We start from the raw sequence: 24753 nt of genomic DNA, 5'->3' as shown, positions 1-24753 counted from the left end.
CTTTCTTTCTTTCTTTCTTTCTTTCTTTCTTTCTTTCTTTCTTTCTTCCTTCCTTCCTTCTTTCCTTCCTTCCTTCCTTCCTGACAATCCAGTCCTAAGCTCTTCTCTTCCTCCCCACCACTATTCTCAAACTTAGGAGAAAGAAACATGAAACCTTTGTAACATATATGCATAGTCAAGAAAAACACATTCCCATAGTGTTTACGTCTGAAAATCTATTTCTTATTCTGCAACTTGAGTTCATTACCTCTCTGTCAGGAGAACATGCTTCAATGTAGGCCATCTGGAATATTGCATTAATCAGAGTTCTTAAGTCTTTTAAAGTTTTGTTTTTGCAATGTTGTTGTCATATAAAAATTGTTCTTGTTCTATTTACTTCATTTTGCATCAGTTCATAATAAGTCTTCTCATGTTTCTCTGAAAACCATCCCTTTTGTCATTTCTTATGGCAAAGTAATATTTCATTACATTCATATACCATAATTTGTTCAGCCGTTCCCTAGTTGCTAGACATTTCCTTAGTTTCCAGTTCTTTCCTTTAACAAAGAGAAGAACTTATGTAAATGTTTTTGTAAACATGGGTCCTTTTTCTATTTCTTTGATCTCTTTGGGGTATAGTGGTACTGCTAGGTCAAAGGCATAGTTGTAAATTGCTTCTATCAAAAGTACATTAATGTGCCTGTTTTGCCAAGACCTCTTCAACAATTGTCATTTTCACTTTTTGTCATCCTTGCTTATCTGTTGGATTTGAAGTGGAACCTCTGAGTTGTTTGAATCTGTGTCTCTCTAATTATTAGTGATTTATAGTATTTTTTTAATGTGGTTATTGACATATTGAATTTTTTCCTTTGAAAATTGCCTCTTCATATCATTTGACCATTTATCTATTGAGGAATAGTTCTTGTTCTTATAAATTTGAATTGCTTACTTATATATTTTGGATATGAAACCTTTATCCTGAAAACTTTCTTCAAGGATTTTTTCCTCAGTAAGCTGCTTCCCTTTTAATTTTAACTGTACTGGTTGTTTGTGCAAAATCCTTATACATTTTACATAGTAAAATTGGCCCTTTTATCTTCTCTGAGCCTCTCTATCCCTTCTTTGGTCATGAACTCTTCCCCTATCTATAGTTGCAAAAAGGATTTTTTTTCCTTTTTCCTCTAATGCATTTATGATATGACTTTTTATATATAAATATCCATTTGGAGCTTATTTTGAGAGATACTGCTGTATACTTGACTTCTAACCAGATTACTTTCCAGTTTCCCCCATAGTCTTTTTTTTGTTTGTTTGTTTGTTTGTTTTGGTGAGGTGATGGGGTTAAGTGACTTGCCCAGGGTCACACAATTAGTAAGCACTAAGTGTCTGAGGCTGCATGTGAGCTCAGGTCCTCCTGACTCCAAGGCCAGAACTCTATTCACCTAGCTCCACCCCATCCCCCATAGTCTTTATCCCAGGAGTTGAGATCTTTTGAGTTTATCAAACACTATAGGCCACTATGTTCATTTGCTTCTGTACATTGTATACCTAATCTGTTCTATTGAACAGATTAATTTGTTCTATTGATAATTACTGCTTTGCAGTATACTTTGAGATCTGGTACTGATAGGTTCCCCTTCCTTCCTGCTTTTTAAAAAATTATTTTTCTCAAGATTCTTGACCTATTTTTCCCTCTAGATGAATTTTTATTACTATTTTTTCTAATACTGTGAAGTAATCTTTTGGAAGTTTGATAACTTATAGTTAAAGTAATTTAGTAACATTCTAATTTTTATTATATTGGCATGGCCTATCCACGAGTAGCTAATATTTCTCAAATTATTAGATCTATTTTTGTTTGTATACAGAATGTTTTATAGTTGTATCCATATAGTTACTGTGTGTCTTGGTAGATAAGATCCTAAATATTTTATACGTTATGTAGTTATTTTAAATGTTATTTCTCTGTCTTTTCCTGCTGGGTTGTGTTGGTAATATAAAAAAATGCTGATGATTCATGTGGATTAATTTTGTTTCAGTTAGTTTTTTAGCTGATTCTTGATTCTCCATATAAAACATATCATCTGAAAAAGTGATAGTTCCTCTTTTCCTGTGCTTATTCTCTTGATTTCTTGTATTGCTTTGGCCAGCATTTCTAGAACTTTATCAAACAATAATAGTGATAATGGACATCCTTGCTTTACCTTTGATTAATGGGAAGCCCATTAGCCTTTCTATATTATATTTTAGGAGCCAGGATGTTGGCTCTTGATAGTAAGGAAAGATTTATTCTTATGCTTTCTAGTATTGTTTTGTTTTGCTGTTCAATAACAGAAATGAGTATTGGCAAAAGATTTTTCAGGATTTGTTGATGTGATTATGTGCTTTTTATGATTTTTGTTATTAATATGTGCTATTACATTTATAGTTTTCTTTATATCTGACCAAGCCTGCATTTCCTGTATAAATCACTCTGGTCATAGTTTACAATTTTTAAAATATCTTTGTTTTGGACCAAAATATTTGCTAACATTTTTATACCTTTGTTAATTAGATATATTGATCTGTAGTAGTTTTTTTTCTTTACTTTGATTCTCCCTCATTTAAGTATCAAGACCATATTTGTATCATAAAACAGAATTTGGAAAAATTTCTTAGTACTATTTTGCAATTGGTTTATGTAATATTGGAATTAATTGTTCTTTGAATATATCCTATAATTCACTTGTAAATTCATTTGGTCCTTTTTTTTTCCTTTGGGAATTTGTATATTTCTTGTTTAATTTTTTTTTCTGACATTAGGTTATTTAAACAATCTATTTCTCATTCTGTTAATCTAAGTATCTTTATTTTTGGAAGTATTCAGCCATTTCATCTAAGTTATCAGTTTTGTTAATGATACAATTGGGCAAAATAGTTTCTGATAGTTTCTTTTATTTCATCTTCAATAATTGTAAGTTTCCCTTTTTAATTTTTCATAAAATAATTTGGTTTTCTTCTCTTTTAAAATTTAGACTATTTAACTATTAACTTTTTTAAAAATCCATCTCCTAGTTTCATTTATCAATTTATCAAATTGAGGTGGGGTTTGCTTTCTATTTTGTCAGTCTCTTCTTTGATTTTCAGTATTTCTATTTTGGTGTTTAGTTAGGATTTTTTGATTTGTTGCTTTTCTAGTTTTTTTAGTTGCATTCCATTGATATATTCTTTTATTTTTCTATTGATGAATATATTTAGAGATATAAATTTTCCCTTAAGGACGACTTTAGCTGTATCCTGAATGTTTTAGTATGGCGTTTCATTGTTACAGTTTTCTTTGATTAAATTATCTATTTTTCATATGATTTGTTCTTTGGCTGACCTTTTCAAGGCCTTTTCTAGAATCCAATCCCTACATTTTTATAGTTAAGAAAATGCTATTATTAAGAAAACTTAAAGCAGTAACAGATTTTTTTCATTAGTACTAGGAAAGGGCATTTCTGTCATATATCTGCATGACAGAATAGGGATGTTGTTACTTTTGGAAATGTTACATATACATTTAATCTTTAAGATTAAATACCCTTTTTCAGAGTCCCTTTATTGAATATCATTTTCATTGCATTGTGGTCAGTAAAGTATGTATTTGATATTTCTGTTTTTTTTTATTTGTTTGTAAGGTTTTTACGCCTCAAAACTTGGTCAGTTTTTGAAAAGGTGCTATGCCCAGCTGAGATAAATGTATGCTTTCCCCTGTTCTTGTTTAGTAATCGCAAGACATCTATCATATATAACTCTTTTAAAGTTCTATTTGGGTCCTTTACTTTATTTCTTGTTTGCCTTTTTGTTAGGTTTGTCTAGGCCCAAAAGGGGTATATTGATGTCTATTATACGTTTACTGTCAATTTCTTCCTGCAATTCAATTAACTTTTCCCTTACATTTTGAGATGCTTTGCCATTTGGTGTATATATATTAAATATTGATATTGGTCCATTATTTATGATGTCTTTATGCATAATGTAGTTTTCCTGCTTATCCCATGTTATCCTACTGGGTTTTTACTATTACCTTGTCTGAAATCATATTATTCCTTTTGCTTTTTGTAGTTCATACTTATGCTCCTTCCTGTGGTTTGTGTTCCGTTGTAACTGGATTGCTTGATTATTCCCAATCTCAACTACTCTTGGAGTGGAAACTTTTCATATTTCCAATTGTTGAAATTCCTGCCTTTTTCCAAGGTATAGCTCAGCTAATGTCTTCTTAGATCTCCCCAAATAGAAGTGATCTCTTTCTGTTTGGATCTCTCAGCCCACTATGTTTGACCCTCTCCTATGCACCTAACTTGCATTATTACTACTTGACCCACCAGCCCATAAAGTTCCTTTAGAGTAGAGACTATCTTTTTCATCTTTATATCTCCAGTGGCTAGCACAGTACATTATAGATAGCAGGCATTACTGCTGGTTGGCTTAAATACTTACAATGAATGATCATACTTTTTCCAGCTCAGATTTTCAGTCCTACCTACTCTTCCACCCCCCTACCTTTCAAGGCCTTTTCTGGAATCCAACTATATCGTTTTTATAATTAAGAAAACATTATTATTTAAAAAAACTTGAAATAATAGTAGATCATTTCCATCAATTGTAGAGAAGGGGATTTCTGCTATATATCCACATGATAAGTGGAAATTGAGTCATTTTTGGAAATGTCATGTTACACCACTGAGGCAAATCTATTTAAATCTCTATCCTTTGAGGTGTTTGATAATTAAAAAGAAAGGGATGTGATAATGGATTGTTAGTGAGAGATCAGTAATGTGTCATCCTCATTTGAAGATAAGTGAGGCTACTGATTGTGGTGATGATTTTTTGCTGGGATATCCCTATGCTGGGCCATAGGAGGTATAGTCTATATTAGGAGAATAAAGCCAACTACCCCCTTCAGGAATTTATAGAATCTCAGAGTTGGAAGGAACCTCAGTGTAGGCACCCCTTCAGCAATATCCCAGACATTTAAAGCCTGTGATCTTAGTTTAATTTAATTTCATCACCAGCTGAGATAACTGACCTGAGACAGTGATCTTATTCCTAAAAGACTCAAGTTGAAAATGTATCTCTAAAATATGAAAGAAGCTGATGGTGGAATTGTGAACTGATTGAATCATTCTGCTAAGAAAATGACCGAAATGCCTATATGCTTTGTTCCACAGATTTTACTCTTTGTGTGTGTGTTTGTGTGTGTGTGTGTGTGTGTATACAAATAGTTACAGTAACACATTTTGAAGTAGCAAAGATCTGGAAACAAAGTAGCTACCTGAAAATTGTGGAATGGATAAATAAATGTAGTCTATGAATATAGTATCATTGTGTTGTAAGAAGGGGTAGATTTTATGGAACTGGTACAAAGGAAAGTGAAAAGAACCCGGAAAACAATATACTTGATGACTACAACAATGGAAATGGAAATAACAACAACAAAAGAAATTGAATACTGTCCAATTTAATGACTAAGCTTGGCCCTGAAGAAGAGATGGGAAAATGTACGCCTATAGACTCATCATTGAAGAGGTGCTGGACTATGGACTATGGACTGTGGAACATTGCATGTACTGTCACACTTAGTGGACAAACTGCTTGGTTTTCTTGAACTGCTCACTTCCTTTTTTTAAAAAAAATTCATTCTTATAAAAATGGTTCTTTGGGGGAAGAGCAGGGAGGGATTTTTGGAAATGAAAGTAATATAAAAAGAAAAGCTGTCAATTAATAAATGTGAATGTAGGGTTTTTAAAAATTAAAAAAAAAAAACCAAACCCCCAGATAAGCAGCATCAGGGCTCCCTGTGCTACTGGGGTTTTTTTGGGGGGGGGGTTATGGGGTGAGGTAGGGTAGGGAAGGGAGCATGCCTGTTGATCAGTGTGTAACCCTTCTCTTACTAAGCATTGCCCTTAACTTTGTTCTAGATTCAGACAGTAACACATACATTTGGACTTTATAAATACTTAGTCCTTTAGCCTTTTAGTTTGAGCTGTGTGATGTTGGAGATAACAGAAACTTCTCCAGTGTCAGAAGGGAAACCTGGGAGATATGGTCTAATGGGATCCAGAATGATTGCACTTGGACTGAGGCTCTATTGACCTTAACCATGGAAAGCTGCCAGCAACCCCTCCATCTTTTGCCTCATTTCAAGACCTGGGACCATTTTCACATGGCATTGTGTTCAGCTCCCTGCGAAGGTCAGCTCTTGAACTTGTCTTGCTTTTAAGATGCCAGAGTTACAGAGAGATTGAGTGACGGAGGGAAGAGTTGGATGACCCATTCATAGCTGGGAGTCTAAGTATTGAACAAAAGGTCTATTATTTGGGCCTGGGAGTGGGGATGGACAGACTTTTTTCCCTTCTGGGAAGAAATACTATTTTCTCTACTAATGAAGAAGGAATCTCCAGCATCCAGAAAATTGTACTATGTAGTATTTATACATCTCCCCTCTTCCATGTTTCAGCTCTTCTCCCACGCCCCACACTTGTACAGTTGGAGACCCAAAGCTTTTGAGACACAGTATTACTTACGTTGAAGTAATGACAGTTTCCTGGCTGACTGGTCTCTCCACCCAGCAGTATATTTCCTAGTAGAGAGGTAGCCTAGTGGCATTTACCCAGGTGACAGTGATATTGGCATGCATTTGAACCCTCCCTTCTGTCCCCACCCACTCACACCTGCATTCCTCCGGGATGATCTCTGCCAATGAATCTAAGGAAGTGAAACCTCACTGCTGTTTCCATAGAGTCACTACACTTTGGGCATTGCCAGCTGTGGTGTCAGGGTAATCCACTGTAATTTACCACAGAAGGCTTTGGGTGTTTCCCATCCAACATTCATAGCTTCTTAAAGTTTGAAAAGAGAGCACCTTGGTTGGTCTTCTTTCTCTTTCCTTCATGGGATTCTTTCCACTGTCAAAAGCCCCAGAAATAGGCCACGGTTGTCCTACTGCTTAACTATGACATGGCTTAATCTGTCTTTTACTCCTATATGTAAATGGCTGGACACAGGAGGGATCACTGGGGATCCTTAAGAGAACAAGATCTTTGAGCCTTTTTTTTTTTTTTAAAATCTTCACCTAGGTACCTAATTCAAAGCCTTGCACACATACATAGTAGCGGCAAAATATTTTTTGAATTGACTTGAATGAAGGAAATTTTCAGGTAAGCAGCATATTCCTATCTGTCTTTTGACTACGAATCAGTATCAGTTTGTATGATCCCTCTTGAAATGACTTGGTATGACTTTGAATTTACATGTTGTGTCTATCCCTCCCCATCCCTCACTAGCATATAAAATCCTTGAAGGCAGGGCGTGTTTCATTTTTATCTTTGTATCTCTAGTGTCTAGCATGTTGCTTTGTATAAAATGTGTCCCTGGTACAGTTTTAGCTTTAATAACTTCAGACAAAAAATTGAAAGGTTATTTATCAAAAATATTAAGTATTGATATATTTCTATTTAAACTTCAACACAACCATTATTTTGTGTTATACATTGCTAGAGTCGATTTTTGTAAAAAAAAAAAACTTTCATCAGCTGCTATTCAGTGACTGAAAGGATTGCTTTTATGATCCTAGGTGTCTCTGAATCCATACCTTTTGTTACTTCTTATGGCATCACTAATATTCCATTGCATTCATATGCCATAATCCATTACCCCCACCTTTTTTTTTTTAATTTTTTTTTTTATTGATGAGGAACCTGGGGACAAGTGACTTGACCAAAGGCACGCAAGCAGTAAGTAGCTGAATCGGGCTTGAAACCTAGGTCCTTTGATTCCAACTCTTAGAGGCGTCAGGTGGTTTGACTATTTCATAATCCAGCTTTAAGGCTACCCTAAGAGTGAGTCTTGGATTGCAGCTATTTCCTTTGCAGGACTATTTCTGTTACTGTAATTTTTACTGTGGTCCAAAGAAGGGTGGGTTAATGGAGCAAGGACCACAGAAATGGCTCTCTGGAGCTCTTGTCCTTCTAAACACCTTCTCTTCAGCATCTTTAAATACCCTTCTTTATTCTGCTGAGCTAATACAGCGGATTAGTGGGTAGCAATGAATAGAATGGGAATAGAAATGAGTGGGAAGGTTGGATATATGCTTGGCCCTGCTACTTAATTGCTACCATAGTTCCAACCCACTAGGATCACTCAACCCTAAACGGTATGTCCCCTTGATGTAGAATCCTCATCACCTCATTCCTGGATTATTGCAACAGCCTACTGGTTGACCTTGCTGCCTGAAGTTTTTCTCCACTTCAGGTCATCCTCCACTCAAATGCCAGGGTGATTTCCTAAAATCCAGCTCTGATCATATCACTTCCCCCTTCATCTCACCACCTTAGTAAAATCCAGTGCCTCCCTCTTTCCTCTTGGATCAAATATAAAGTCTTCTGTTTGACATTTAAAGCTCTTCATAACCTGGCTTCTTTCTTCCCTTACAGTCATCTTATACTTTATGTACCTCTAGATACACTGGACTACTTGTTGTTTCTTGCTTATAATAGTCCATTTCCCAGATTTATGCCTTTTTCCTTGCTCTCCCTCATTCTGTAGACACTATTTCTTGTCACCTCCATTTCCAGGCTTCCTTGTATTTCTTTGAGACTCGGCTCACTTTCCCATACCGCTGGCAGCTTTCTCTGTAAAATTACCTTCCATTTACATTGTATGTATCTTATAAGAACCTAGTTATTTGCATATTGTTTCTTCCAATAGAAGAGCCCTTTGAGGACTAGGACATATCTACAGAGCTTGTTACAGTGCCTGGCTCATAGTAAGCATTTAATGAATGCTTGCTGCCTGCCTGCCTGCCTGAGTGAGGGATTAACCACAGTGGAATGTCTTGGTTTTCCATACACAGACAGTTCTTGCTTTACATAAGTGCAGACCTCTGCTTAAAGATTAAGTAATGCAAATTTGCTGAGGCCATGGGGAATTGAGGGAGGGAGGGAGGCAAGAGGAGTGCCCCATGCTTGTGGAGGGAAAGGCCCCAGCAAGCATATGGTTCAAGGATAGTAGGATCTAGACACAAGGGCTGGTGGGTAGAGTAGGGGCAAAGGTCTCCTCTCCCCACATAGGAGATCTCAAGCCAAGTCCCTATCCTAAGTAGTGGTCTCTCCGCATCAGTTCTTCTGCTTTTACTTGGAGTTTTGTTGTTGTTGTTGTTGTTGTTGTTGTTTTTGTTTTTTGGTGAGGGGTGAGGGGTGAGGTGGGAGGCTACAGAGTGCTGAGCTGAGAGGCAGGAGCAGAGAGAGAACACAGTAAAGTTAGCATAGGTGTTTTTTTGTAATGTGGATTTCTTTCAGAATTCTTTACATAAAGTTGAACTTGGGTAAAGTGAGAACTGCCTGTATAGAAACTGCTACAGCCATCAAGTCTAGGATAATCAATTTCTCCTCCTCCTTTAACTTCTCTTTTCTTACCACAGTTAAGATAAGGTACAGATAATAAACCATCTCTATACTTGAGTTTGATTGGAGACTGAATTTTTTGCTTGTTTGGGTTCACTGCTTCCTTCTAACAGCTCTCTGGTTTGATGTCCGCTAATGCTGGGGCTGTTTTTGAGTCTTATGATGAAAGTGGCTATTTGGCCTTAACGGTACAATTTCTTCTAATTTCTTAGTATAGGATCTTCTGATTGTTGGCACTTAAACTTTGGTCCTTCATGGAATATAAAACTAGTTGGGATATTCACAGCATGGAAATACCTATCTCATCAATACTGTTGTCTGATTAAATATCATTGGTTCATAAGACCTGAAATTTACACATTTTTATAGAACTATAGTAAAAGAGAACTTTAGAGATCATTTAGTTTAGCTCCCATTTAGAAAACAGAGTTCAAGCTTGAGCATTACCCCATGTTTGAGAAGTGTCTGCCTAGCATATTTATATGCTGAAAAAACTGCCTAAAGGCTCAGGGCTGGAGGAAGGGTTGGAAGATCTTTTCCAAGTTTATTCATGCTGTGTCAGTGTGGTGTCAAGTTTGGTGCCAAGGTGCCCATATCCTTTACTGTCTCTTCTCCCTTCTACCCCCTCCCTCCTGGCCAGAATCTTGAAGCTTCAGGTAGTCATCTCCACCTGAGACATTAATGTTTTTCTTTCTTTCCAGACAATTATGGAACAGTTCAACCCTAGCCTCAGGAACTTCATTTCCATGGGGAAGAACTATGAAAAAGCCCTGGCAGGTATGTCTAACTTCCCTGTCCCTCTTTATGAAGGTTCTGGGAGTGTATCTTTTGATGTTTCAGCATAGCTCTTGGTTGTCAGCAGGTAGACTTCAGTGTATCCCAGCTTCATTATTGACCATCAAAGAATATTCTTTATTCTTCAAACAAAATGCTACAAAAAGGACATTTGAATGAAGGTACAGGTGTCATATTTTCATGGCATGTGATCATCAAAACCTGCCACAAAATCTGTCACCTGAAGACGGTATTGCTCGTAATGCTGTTATCCCCTGCAAATCTAATAAAATGAAACAACACAGCATTCCTTTCTGAAAGAAAAAATTTAAAGCTGTGTTAAATTTTTTTTTAAAGATAATATGAGGTTTTCTGCTTACCAGAAACATTTATAAAGATAGAGGAGAAAAATCTCATTCAAGAATCCTGGAATCATGGAATTTAGATGTAGAAAGGATCTTGACAATTAAGCTTCCCTCACTTCTCATTTTAAAGAGGGAACAGGGGCCTGCAGAGAAGAAGCCACTTGATCAAGCCAGTTGGTGGCTGTAAGTCTTTAGGTTTCGGATTTATAGATGCTAGATAATTTGCTCCCTCATTCTTGGTTTCCACAAATTCATTGTAAATTCTATGGGAACTCAAGTTGTAGAATAATTCTGCACTAATAGCAAATGCTGGACTGATCCGTGAGCCTCTGTAAGGTTTGAAAAAGATAAATTGACTGGACTGTCTATTGGCATTCTTCTAGACTGGGCTTTTGGGAATTTGGAAAAGAAGGGACAGTTTATGCACCATGTATATTCTTTCTGTGTGTGTGTGTGTGAGGCAATCAGGGTTAAGTGACTTGCCCAGGGTCACATGGCTAGTAAGTGTCAAATGTCTGAGGCTGGATTTGAACTCAGGTCCTCCTGACTCCAAGGTGGGTGCTTTATCCACTGCGCCACCTAGCTGCCCCCAGCATGTATATTCTAACATTGTGACAATAAGAGTGTGTTGTTTTAGTTTTTGAATACTGAATAGTCATTGTCAGGATATAGGACTGGACCTAGCCACCCCACCCAAGAGTACAGGGTAGGGGAGTGGGTAGCAGAGCCTGACCATAGCACAAAGTTCCAGTCTAGGAAATGAAGCTGAAGACATGAATAAACAGAAGAAAACTCCCAATGCATTGAAGCAACAATATGTTTTAAAAAATTCCAAGAGAACACCCCAAAGGAAGGAGATAACTCCACAATAATTGCAGGTAGAACTCCAGGAAAAAAAAAAAAGAATGGATTGTGTACAAGGGTTTCTAAGATGGGTCAAATAAATGAAGGATAAGCTAAACAAGAATTAAATTAAAGCATTTAGAAAGAGAGTAAACAAAAGATAGAAAACCTTACAGAAGTAGTAGACACCCTGAAAAACAGAAAGGAACAAACAGAGCTCAATGATTCATTGAGATAAAAAGAAATATTAGAATAAATAAAAAAACTGGGGGGAAAAACCTGAAGAAAGTATGAGATGTACACTAAAATGGGGGATAGGGGAAAGGGGATACAAAAACAAATAACTTAGGAAACAGGAAAAGAAGAGATAATTTAAGAGTCTTTGGAGTCCTTGAAAACCATGATGAAACAAAAAACCTGAGCATTATATCTCAAATCATAAACAAAAAATGTTCAGAGCTCTTAGAAGGCAAAGTAAAACTAGAAAGAATACATGAATCAAAATCCCAAATTGAGCAACCAGAAATGTTAGCCAAAATTCAGAGCTTCTAGGCCAAAGAGAAAATGTGATAGCCAGCCAGGAAGAAAATTATCAAGTACCAACAAACCACAGTTAAGAACATACAAGATTCTGCAGCAATGAGAATGAAGAAAAAGAAAGCTTGGAATAAGATATACCAAAAGGCAAAAGAAAAAGGCACACAGCCAAGAATAATAATTTGCAAAACTGAGGAGAAAAAAATTGTATCTTTAATAGAATAGATGACTTTCAAGCATTCCTGTTGAAAAAACCAGAGATGGGTAGAATTTTTGAAATACAAACATAGGAGACAAGTAAAGACTAGAAATGTAAATACATTTGAGTAATTACAAGTAGTTAAATTTGACCATCGTTAAATGCTTGCATCTTAATAGGCAGTGAAGAGACCATTCTCCCGTCAAAATTCCACCTACTTCAAGTGTCAAAGATGGAGCAAAGAAAGACAACTGAAGGGATTGGGTGTGGCTTTGCTCTGCTTGCTTTAAGAGAGTAAAGAAACAGGAAAGAAAAAGGAATATACTGTGGAAGAACATAGGGAGAAGAGGGAGAAATTTACTATTGCACTTAATTGGGAGACTTCAGAAGAATATGCAAACAGGGAAGATAGGACTGAGGGGTACTGACATCTCATGAACCTCACTCTTATATGAACTAGGCAAAAGTTGAATATACATATCTCTCACCCCAAAGCATTTGGTATAGAATTACATTAAAGTCAACAGGAAAATAAAAGGGAGCAGAGAGAGAAATGAGGAATTCAAAAGAGGTGGTAGTAGAGTTAAGGAGTAAATAGTCACAAGAAATACAAACTTTAACTATAGAAGTCAAAAAAGGAAGAGCTAAAAGGAGACCCTCATGATCTCAGTCAGGTGTTGGTGGGGGAAGAGGAAAAGCAAAGGAATAGAATTAGACCATTCCAATTATAGATCACTGATGTTTATCCATTTCCCTTTATTTGTTCACTTTTTTCTTTGTAAAGAGAGGGGTGGGAGCAAAGAGAAGACACATTATTAGAGAGTATATAGTGAAATGAAAAATACAACCAAAAATTTTAACTGAATATGATGAACTATCCCATAAAATAGAGAAGGGTGGCAGAATGGATTAGAAAGCAGAATCTAAAACTGATTATAAGAAACTGATCTGAAACACTCATTCATAGTTAAAGGTGAGGAATAATGTATATACTATAGGTATAATGTATTAATCCTTAGGTTAATCCAAAGGAGCAGGGATGGCAATCATGATCTTGGACAAGGTAACAGTAAAAACATGGTTAAAAGATCATTGGGTTGGGGCAGCTAAATGGTGCAGTGGATAGAGCTCTGGCTTTGGAGTCAGGAGGACCTGAGTTCAAATCTGGCCTCAGACACATAACACTAACTAGCTGTGTGAACCTGGCAAGTCACTTAACCCCATTGCCTCATCAAAAAAACCAAAAAACCAAAACAAACAAACAAACAAAAAAACTTTAGGTTGTAGATTTGGAGCTGGAAGGGTCCTAAGAGACCATTGAACTCATCCCACTCATATTACAGATCAGGAAACTGAGGCTCTTAAGTTTTAGTAACTTGCCCAGGATCACACAGTTAATGAATGTTTTAGGCAAGGTTTGAAACCAGATCTTCCTAACTCTAAGTCCAGATAAGTAAAGAAACTACATTGTTTTTAGTGACACTATAGATAAGGAAGCAGTGTTTATGTTACATTTATATTTGCAACAAGGATACAGTGGCACACCTTCATCTACCAAAGATGTAGCCTCTGTTGCCTTGCTGTGGAAATTAATCTGGTCAGCAGACCATCAAGGTATGGCAATTTATGTGGTCATGGGTACACACTAATGTATGTCTGTGACACTTAGATTTTTTATGCCCTTAGATGACCAGGAAACTGGAATCAGTTAGGTCCAGTGACAAAGCTTTGTCCCTTTTAGGGAAAGCTAATTCCTGTCAAAATAGTGAAGCAGGAAGGACTGGGGCCCACCTCATGTGGTGAATGAGGGAAAAGACACTGCATCAAGGAAATACTTATAAATACTAGTCTTATCATAGACCTAAATACAATTTTAGAAACCATGTGAACCATATGAACTCTGAGGTCCCAACACGGGGCTTTTTATAAATTTATTGTCTCTATTCCTTCGTTTGTGTCTTCAGAAAGTGCAAACTAGTTAGATTATCTCTCTGATTCGGAGTATAATAAGGAAGATAAAACTGCCAAAAACTCAAATTTGAAACTTCAAATAAATGAGTTTTGAACTATTTTGTATTATGGCTTATTCCCTTCCATTAAGGAGTTATCATGAACGTTCATATGTAGAATGGTAGAGCTGGAGGGACCCTCACTTTTTGCTTAATGTACCAATGCTGTATGGAAATGACTGTATTTTGTCAGCTCTTGCTCATAAAAATTTGTGCCTTGCAAAGTTAACATACCACCTATAATGGTCTTATCCTGGGTGAAAAACTTATTTTCTTTCACCAAAGTCGCTTATTTGGTCACAGCTATAGTCACTGACCGAGCTGGCCACATTCCAAATAAGATGTCCTGACAAGAGGACACCAGCTGGAATGGTGCAAAAATATGTTTAGTTCTACCACATTCCTACAGCTCAACAGTTCTACAGCTCACTTCCTTTTTAAGAATACTTCTGCTCCCAAGAACTAAGGATTTTCAGCAGACACACGGCTTTTGAGGGTGCAATCTTTGATCTATTCCTCTCTTCCCCTTTGAAGAGCTTATTCCCTTGAGCATTCTCTTTCCTCTTCTTCTTTCCCTATCTATTGGTGTCTTCCCTGTTAGCTACAGACATGTTCAAGTCTTTGTTGTTGTTCAGTCGTTTCAGTTGTTTATCTCTTCCTGACCGCATTTGGGATTTTCTTGGCAAAGATATTGGAGATATTTACCATTTCCTTCTTACTTTATTTTACAGTTGAGGAAACTGAGGCAAACAGGGTTAAGTAACTTGCCCAGGGTCACATAGCTAGTAAGTATGTGAGGCCAGATTTGAACTCAAGAAGAAAAGTCTTCCTGATTCCAGACCAGGCACTCTATCTGCTGGTCTAGCCTATTCCTAAAAACTTTTCACTTGACCCTTCCATCCCCTTAGGTTGCTATCTTAGTATCTTTTCTCCCTGTCATTGTGTAGCAACTGTGCTGCGGCCCCACTCTTTCTGGGCCAGGCAGGCTGCACTTGCCCCCTCAGAGTTCTTTAGGGTATCCTGCAGGGCAAGGTCTAGCTTTTTCTCTACTACTGTTGGCTCAAGCCCTCCATCATTTGTGTTCCCTTCATTTTAGTAGCCTAGTAACTAGCATCCTGATTCCACTTAACCACTTAATATCAGGTAGTTTTTACAAAGAAATATTTATTTCAAAAATAGAGCAAGAACAAACGTGTTCATTTACCCTAACCTTGGCATCATAAACCCCTCTGTACCACTGTGATCTGGGAGTGGGGGTAGTCTCAAAACTTAGCTCAGTTGCTATATAGCATTGGTTCTACCAATTTCATCTTCAGATGTGGCGTGACTGCAAGGTGAGCCTGTGGCCACTACTGGTCTGGGTTTCTGAAGTTTACTCCCTAAATTCATTCTTTGCTGCCTTACCAGGACTCTGAAAGGACAACATTCTGAAGAGCCCTCTAGACTAGTAGTGACAAACTCACAACACCTGAGGCCACTCAACTATACATGAGATACATAAGAATACCCGAGAGTCAAGTGATTAACCTTGAAAACCACATATTAACATTATTTGTTTTGTTGTATTTTTATTTATTTTTGTTAAATATTTTCCAGTTACATTTTAATCTGATTCTGTCTGCACGTGGGTGTGTGGTGGGCTGCACATGGCCTGTGGCTGTGTGTTTGACCCCTCTGTTCTAGACCTTTTGAACACTCTCTATTGGTAGCTGAGCTCTCCCAAGAACATTGAGTCAAAGAGGTGGTGGCTAAAACTGACAGGTCTTTTTGAATGACTTAACAACCAATTGAGGAATCTCTTTATCAGGTGGCTTTTTCACCAGAACCAAACATAGAACTCTGCATGTTCTGTAGTCTCTGCCTCAGAAGTGCTTTACTTGCATGCTATTGCTACTGCCTTGGAAGCAGCTCCCAAGCATCCTCTGTGTGGAAAGCCATCTTCTCCCAAGCATCTTCCATGTGGAAAGCCATCTTCTCTCTAGCATTCTCTACTTGGAGATCCTTATTACATTGTTATAGTCAATATATATGGTTTTCTCTTGAGTTCTGTTTCTTTTTGCTTTGTATCAGTTCACACAGATCTTCCCATGTTTCTCTGAATTCCTCATACTTAACATTTCTTACTACAATAATATTCCATTGCATTCATATATAGCACAGTTGCCTTTTCCCCCTCTCCTAGCCATGAACTCCATTTACTTCTCAACCCTGCAGTCTGACTTTCAATCCACAACTTGGGTTGGAAACTGCTTGTTGCAAGGTTACCTGTGACCTCTTAACTGCTAAATCCAGTGGCCTTTTCTTAGTCCTCATTTTCCTTTATCTCTATACCTTTTGACACTGGTGACAACCCCCTCCGAGATATTATCCCTTCCTTTGGCTTCTGTGACACTCGTCCTTCTTGGGTTTTCCTCCCATCTATCTGACTCTTCCTTCTCAGTCTCCCTTGCTTGATTGTCATAATGGTCTTCTCCTTTGGTGTAGGTGTCCCCTAGGACTCCTTTTCTTTTTATAGTCTCTCTCACTGATTTCATGTTTCTATGGGTTCAATTATTATCTATTCATAGATGATTCTCATATCTATATCACAAGATCATAGATTGTAAATCTATGGAAGGGACCTTAAAGGTCATCTAGTCCAAACTCATCCTTTTACACATGAAGTAGTTGAGGCTCAGAGATGTTAACTGAATTGCCTGTTGTCATATGTCATTCAGTAAATGACATATGTTTGTTTTTGAATTCAAATCTCTTCTGACTGTTTCATAACTGAAAGAGTATAACATTTGTTGAGTCAATTTGTAATTTTTACTAGAAAGCTTTCTATTTGCTGACAGAGGCTAGAATAGTTCTGAAAGTGATGATCTACAAAGGATTGGTGTGTCTGCTGAGTTGATAGTTATTTAGTCTTCTCAGTTCCCTTTTCATAATGCACCTCCTCTCATTTTTCCTTCACTTCCCTCATGTTCCACAACTCTGACTTCAATGATATTTATTCCCTCCCTGCAAAGGTCATTGTTAGAAGACTGTATGGGGCCTTATGCAGTTGAAGGGGGTGGAGTTGCTCAGTACATCCCTGATAAACTGATTTTCCCTAGTTCAGATGATGAAATCATAGAATATAAGAGGCACTTAAGAGAGACAGTGAATATAAAAGTGTAAAAAAGTGCTTATACATTGTTATGTCTTGTGTGAAGAATTTCTATGAACAAAATTGTTTGGAATGACAGGGCATATAGCTGTTTGATGGCCAAGGATTTACCACGCTGGTGGCTCTTTAAAAAATCAAGAGACTCTCTAAGGAATTAGGTTCAGTCAGGAGATAGCTCTGAGGGGCGTGACCCTCTGGCAGCATAGAAGGGAGCAAACTATGGAAGGAGAACCCAGATCTTGAGAGACGTAGGAAACAAATAAGAAGAGAAGTTATTTTTTTTCCTTCCCTCATTGGCTGTGATTTGCAGTGGAGTTACCCCCGTAGCAGCCATCATATCCAACAGGGAATAAGCTAAGGAATGAATTGACGGCCAAGGCAGGAAGGAGGTTCTGTAGAGTGTGGCCTGGCAGTAGAGAAAAGAGCCAGTTCTAGTTGGAAGTTGAACTGTGGAGAGTAACAGGCTTGGGGAATCCAACTGAGTGATCTGCCCCATGAGAGATGCTGTGCCTAGGGGGATAATCATCAAAGGACACCATAAGAAGGGAAAGGCCATTAAAGTCCTGCAGTGCTGGAAGTCTGAGGTGTCTGGGCCAAATATATTCCCTACCTCAGTGTATTCTATATGTATACCCACTTTTCCCACTGACCATATGTGTGGTGAGAGAGTGCAATTCAGGTTTATGGAAGGAATAGTTTTATTACAATTGTTCTTACAATGCCTGCTCAGTAAATACCTTTGCTTGTAAGTATACTGGTAGGGAATTATGATGTAGTTTTGGGAGAGATAATCCATGGAGAATCTTGAACCTCTGAGGATAGCCTGGAATCAGCCTGTGAATGAATTGGGAGGATGGTAACCCAGAGGGGGAGCTCCACTCACATAGCAAACAAGTTCTTTTGCGACTGATGTAGCAGCCTTGGGCAGCTAGCTAGCAGTGAATAGAATACCAAGCTTGAGTCAGGAAGATTCATCTTACTGAGTTCAAATCTGGCCTCAGATATGCACTAGCTGTGTGACCCTGAGGAAATCACGTAACTCTGTTTGCCTCAGTTTTCTCAAATGTAAAATGAGCTAAAGAAGGAAATGGCAAACCACTCCAATATATTTGCCAAGAAAACCCCAAATGGGGTCACAAAGAGCCAGAGATAACTGAAACTACTGAACAACAAAAAGAGCAGTCTGGCCAGGTTTTCAGTATGGATTAAAACCATACTTTCTGAATTAATGTAAGCAGATGGAACAAGGCTTGGTCTTCTTCTTATTAATCTTTTAAAACCATGTCAAATGTTACCTCCCCTAGGCCTGAATTTTTTCATCTGTAAAACAAGAGGGTTGGATCAGAAGATCTCTTAAGGTCTTTTCCAGCCTTCAGTCCTATGAAGCATTTCTTGATCCTTTATATAACTGACATTTCTTTTCTCTCCTGCTCCCTCCCCTCCCTCAACTTGATAGAAAACTTTGTACCTCTTTAATGCTCTTCTTAATATGTTATTTTGTAGTATAGCTATCAGTGCTGACCCTCATATCTACTTCAACTGTACTGCCTCAGGAAAACCAAAATATAGCTGATAAGTTAGTTGTGTTTTTCTTCCATTTGTCTTAAGGAGCTCACTCTATCCAGGCAGCAACATCCCCCATGGTGACAAGGCAGCAGAGTCTTTTGCTACAGAACAAATTGTTTGCACTTAATTGAAAACTATAAAAATAAAATTTGATAGAGTACCCAGTTATAAGGACCCTTACTGGGTTCTATGTAAAACAGCATTAAAAACATAATTATACAGGCTTTGCAATCTCGCCATACTCCTGATCCTTCAGCCATTGAATTCCCTTCTCTTTGTTTTCACTATTCCTTATTAGTCAGGAGTCTGGGGAAATGGAGCTTTCTTTTTAGGTTTAGGTAGGTCTGAAAATGAACTGGAAAATTTTTGAAAGATTAATTTCTCAATTGAGAAAGCTAGGACTTATACTTGGATTTTAGTCATGGATCATAGATTTAGGGTAAGAAGGGATCTTAGACACCAGTCCCTTTCATTTTACCATCATGGAAGATGAGAGTCAGAAATGCAAAATGATTCCTCAAGTTTCATCAACCTATATCAATAGTTCAGTTGATTGGAATGATTTTTAGCAAAATATTAATGCACAGTTGGTTAGACCAGAATCTGTTATTTAAAGCATTAGGGGTTAAACACATTGGCAAGTGGCTATGTTACTATGATCAGGCATTGTTAACTGCCAGTTATACATTTAATGCACCTGGGGGAGACATACATAACTTTTTTTAAGGTCAGAAAAAAGAAAAAGTGAGAAATGATTCAGTAAGGTATAAGAAGTAACACATCTCTAAGAAGGTGCCTGAATTCCCATGGACTTCCTTGCTTAATTGCTGTGTTCCTGATCTTCTGAAGAACACTTGAAAGAAACTTTCTCTGCCTTCCCCTACCCATAACACACAATAGGGAACAGCATTCATGATTTCATTTGAATAGTTCTGGGCCTGGACCACGTCCTTATAAAGAAAGGAAGCCTAATGTTTGGAATGACATTACTATGTGTTGTTGGAATGTCGAGAGACCAATGTTGAACCGAAACCAGAAATGAAGTGTTGAATACTTCTGTATACAAAGGAAATGCAAATGGGACATGTTACAGAATGGCTTTAACGGTGCCTGGGCGGTTGCCAAAAGTCATGACCTGAGTTTTGTGTTGCTTTTTTTTTCCCCAAGGAAATGACCAGCTCTCATTTTGCTTTCTCTTAGGTGTGACATTTGCTGCCAAAGGTTATTTTGATGCCCTGGTAAAAATGGGGGAGTTGGCCAGTGAAAGTCAAGGCTCAAAAGAACTCGGTAAGATATGCAACTGTAAAGAACGATTCGGGAACTTTTGGAATGTCCCGAAGGTGGGGGTGGGGGTGGAAAGTGAAGTTCTGGGACATACTTTTATTGGTTTTACGTCTCAGGTTTGGTCCACGTTTAAACAGAAATAAAGAAAGAATCCCATGCCGGAATTTAAGCTTTAAATATGCCGGCATTTTTGTGGCTCTTCTAAAATCCAGGCATAGACTGTGCTGTTGCTCTTGGGGTGACCCTTTCATCTTGCTCATAGGATGCTTTGCTGTCATCACTAACTTAACTAATGCAAAAGCAAGAAGGGAAAACTCCAGGAAGCTGTCTCAGTGGCTGTGGTTGAATGTGATGGAGGTGGGAAGATTGGTCTTTTGCCAAATGACAATTTAACAGTTGGCAGAGAAATCAGATTGATCCCCCCCAAGTCTTAAGTAGCATGTGTCCCCCCAGGCCATTTGGTAGTCTAGTGACAAATTTGTGTTCATTAAATTAAGGAAATTTAGGATTTTGGGTAAAACCATTTAATAAGAAAATCCTATGACTACAATATTATCTTTGTAGTAAGTTTGACCTTTCACTAGTGAGGACATTCAGGGTTAAAAGAGTTGCTGATTCTTGTATTAAGTGCTATGGAAACCAGGTCCCTGCCTTTTGGGAGCTTACACTCCTTTCAGTTATAGTTGCCACAATAAAATCATAGAGCAAACCAACTGCAGTTTCTTGGAGTCAGTTATAAAGGCAGCTGACCTGTAATGACTTGATCCTTTTGAAAGAAATAAGGCAGGTCGGCTTAATTAACTAGACTTACCAGTTTATGTTTATACAGGTGTTTGAATATCAGCTCTGGGTCATGACTGTTAATTTTTACCCAGGGAGGAATACTTTTATCTCAAGATTTACTGTTAAATTCACACACGTGGGCATGTTGAATCTACATCCCGACCTTTTCTCCATTCAGGCCTTTGATACGTTGTCATTAGTAATTCTAGTAGCAGCATAAATATAAAATGTTAGAACTGTAAGGGATTTTAACAGTCATCTTGTCCAGCTTCTACTTTTGTATGCATGAGGAAACAAACTAAGGCCCAGAGAGGTTAATAATAATTGTTGACGTTATAGAATGCTTTACATTATTCCATCATTACTATAGTACTATGGGCTTTAGGAATTGTTACCCCTGTTTAGCTCACGCAGTTTTAGCCAGTGGTCACATTGGAGTTAGAGCCTAGGTTTCAATTTCCCTTCTCGTGTTCTTTCTACACCATAGGCATACCTTGGAGATATAGCAGGCTTGGTTCCAGACTACTGCAATTAAGTGAATATTACAATAATTCGAATCACAAATTTTTTGATTTCCCAGTGCATACAAAAGTTGTGTTTACACTAGACTGTAGTCTAATAAGTATGCAATAGTAGTATGTATTTAAAAAAAAGTACTTACCATAATTTAAAAAATATTGCTAAAAAAAATGCTAACCATCATCTGAACCTTCACCAAGTTATAATCTTTTTGCTGGTGGAGGGACTTGCCTTGATGTTGATGGCTGCTGGTAGATACGGGTGTGGTTGATAAAGGGGTGAATGTGACAATTTCTTAAAGTAAGACAACAATGAAGTTGGTTGCATTGATTGACTCTTCCTTTCACTTGAACACTGTAGGCCATTGTAGCGTTATTAATTGGCCTAATTTCAATATTGTTGCATCTTGGGGAATAGGGAGGCTCAAGGAGAGGAAAAAAGACAGGGAACAACTAGTCAGTGGAGTGGTCAGAACACACATGACATTTATCTATTAATTCCACTGTCTTATATGGGTGCAGTTCATGGTGCCCCCCAAATCACAGAATATCATAATAGATATAATAATAATGAAAAAATTTGAAATACTGCGAGAATTACTAAAATGTGAGACAGACACTATGTGAGCACATGCTGTTGGAAAAATGGCACCAATAGACTTTCTTAATGGAGGGTTGCTACAAACCTTCAATTTGTAAAAAAAAAAAAAAAAACCAACAACAACAACAAACAAAACAAAAAGCAAAAAACAAAAAATTCAATATCTGCAATGTACAATAATAATATACAATAGTAAGTGTAATAAAATGAAGTGTTCCCGTATACCACCCTCCTTTACGTGAGGTAGAGCTTTCTTCTGTATAGTATTCTTTCTAGAATACTGTTTTCCAACCCATTGGAGTGTTGAAGTAGTTTGGAGAAAGTGACTCTTCTGCCGTCTTGCTGGTCATATGAGTTGTAAGTTCTGTCCAGGTTTCAGTGGTGGTTTGCAGAATATTGTCCTCAGAATAATTTTCGTAACAGAACTGAGAGAGAGGGGCTCATGCAGAGATGACTTTAAATGACTAGTAAAAGGAGAAAATTTCACAATGCTATCAAGGCAGGTCTTTGAGAATTCTGATTTCAGGGAGGCTTTTTTTTTTGGTGAGGCAGTTGGGGTTAAGTGACTTGCCCAGGGTCACACAGCTAGTAAGTATCAAATGTCTGGGGCTGGATTTGAACTCAGGATCTCCCAACTCCAAGGCTGGTGCTCTATCCACTGCATCATCTAACTGCTTCAGGGAGGCTTTTAAGGAGTCTCCTTGTGTTTCCTGTTATTGCTTATTGACTTATCTGAATATGCTTTGAGATGTTTAGATGCTGATGAAGGTCACAATTCTTAGTTATTGAACTCACTCATTATGAATAGCAATGATAGAATGAATGGGTTTCAGACTAAAGCTTCAGGCACTCAGCCTGGAAGCACTTCCATTTCCCAAGTTAACCTCTAGTAATTGACTTGGTCTGCCGGGTGTTGTCTTATGAAAACCAGAACTCTCAGCCCACTGAGTCCACTGATTCATAGGGAAGTGAGATATTGTGTGTGTGTGTGTGTGTGTGTGTGTGTGTGTGTGTGTGTTTCTGCTTCCTTGTCTATGAAATGGGAATATTCTTGACATTACTGCTAATTTATTGGGCTCTAAGTAGACATCATGTGAACCATGTGATCTTCTAGACAGGCAAAGAACGGCAATGCCTAAATGAAAGATGGGGGTCCACAGTGATACCAAGATTGGAGCAGGTATTAAATACATTGTCATCATACCTTTTAGACCAAGGAGTGGTAGCTTTGAGGATGTCACAGATGATTGCACAGGTAAATATCTGGACAGCACCTAGTTCACTTCACTTTACTTCACTTTACTGACTAGGAAGCTAGTCAAATATGTAATAAGTGATAGTCATGATTTGAACCCAGGTCCTCTTACTCTAAATTTAGTGTCCTGTCTACCACATTATGCTGTTTTTTTCTGCCTCAGTACTGTCTGTTGTTGGTGAGGTCAATATGGTTCAGGATAGGTTTTCCAGAACTAACTTGTTAGTTTGGTCTCTGGCTGAGCAAGGGAGTCGGTTTACTTCTGACTTGGAGGCAGAGTCAGTTTCAGGTAACTAAGGTAATATCAAAGACCATGATACTTGCATTTCTGAGATTCTCTGCATTTTCTTCGCTGGTGTACCCACTGTTTTCTTGCGTCTAATTTGACTTATGTTTCTGGTTTTGAATAACCTGGTCATGTGGGTGTTTTTTTGTTATTTTTTTTTAGGACAGTTCTGGGATGAGGGTGGTAGTGGTAGTTAGGAGACATTTTTTATTTTGCTGTGGTATTGACCCAGGTGATATTTCAGGGCATTCCATCATATGGTCTCAACATAGTTGCAGTATTTGCTTGATGCTCCCATAGTGGCTTCCAAGAAGCTGTTATATTACTCTGTAAATCTGCAATCTTACAGTAAGAACTCGATTATGTAAATGCATGGTAGGTGTATTATCACTGCTAAGGGTACTGTCAGCTCACATGTGTGTGCTCTCCTTTTCCTCTCTTCCATTTTTGGAAAAAGAGTTAGGAGAAGTACATTTTTAGTATTGGGGGGTGCTGAGGTTCCAGCCTTTATTTAGAGTTTTCTTGTCCTTATCAATTTTAATTCTTGGAGCTGAATAAGATATGTTTTGGATGCTTTAATATATGGTAATGTATGATTAACTTTTTTTTCTCCCAAAGATGTAGGGGGTTCTCTGTGCCCTGCCTTCTGCCACTTACAGGGTAAGATACAAACTCGAGTTGGCATTCACATTGGTTTATAATGAGACTTCAACTCACCTTTTCTCATATTACTCCCCTTCAAATATTGATACTCCATCCAGATTGAACTAATAGTCTTCCCTGATCTGGTCCTTTCCTCTCCTGAATCTAAGCATTGATACATCTTGTCTCCTGTCCTTCCACGTACTGGTCTGCTAAAATTGTTCCCTGCCCTAAAAGCCCATTTCAGGTGTCATCTACTCCATAAGGTTTCCCTGAAACTTTCCTCTCAGTTAGAAATAGTTCATTTTTATGTAAATCTCTCATGACTTTCTGATCTCTTATAAACTTAAAATTATAATTTTTATCATATTTATTTGGATACACTACTCATTACTGGAACATTACTCTTTATTAGATTGTAAACTCCTTGAGGGCAGGCAATGTGTCTGATTTAACCTTCTTTGTATCACCTATACCTCTCCCCATTCCCCCTACCCTTGGTTCTCCCTCTCCCCCCAATGCCTTGAACTCAACTA

At 37.8% G+C, this 24753-nt stretch overlaps 1 protein-coding gene across 5 annotated transcripts in view; it reads left to right on the top strand.

Moving 5' to 3' along the window:
- The window catches only part of BAIAP2 (BAI1 associated protein 2), a 167661-nt gene that overhangs the window by 25781 nt on the left and 117127 nt on the right, over nucleotides 1–24753 (top strand). For all 5 annotated transcript variants that reach the window (XM_027850066.1, XM_027850068.1, XM_027850069.1 and 2 more), the window contains exons 2-3: nucleotides 10106–10181; nucleotides 20049–20135. In XM_027850066.1, coding sequence (XP_027705867.1) covers nucleotides 10106–10181; nucleotides 20049–20135 — 163 coding nt within the window. The remainder of the gene's footprint in view (nucleotides 1–10105; nucleotides 10182–20048; nucleotides 20136–24753) is intronic.

This window comes from Vombatus ursinus, unplaced genomic scaffold (assembly GCF_900497805.2).
Source record: "Vombatus ursinus unplaced genomic scaffold, bare-nosed wombat genome assembly UNPS02008996.1, whole genome shotgun sequence".
NCBI classification, from domain to species: domain Eukaryota; kingdom Metazoa; phylum Chordata; class Mammalia; order Diprotodontia; family Vombatidae; genus Vombatus; species Vombatus ursinus.
Note: the sequence above shows the minus strand (reverse complement) of the source record. Positions and strands in the feature narration are given on the sequence as shown.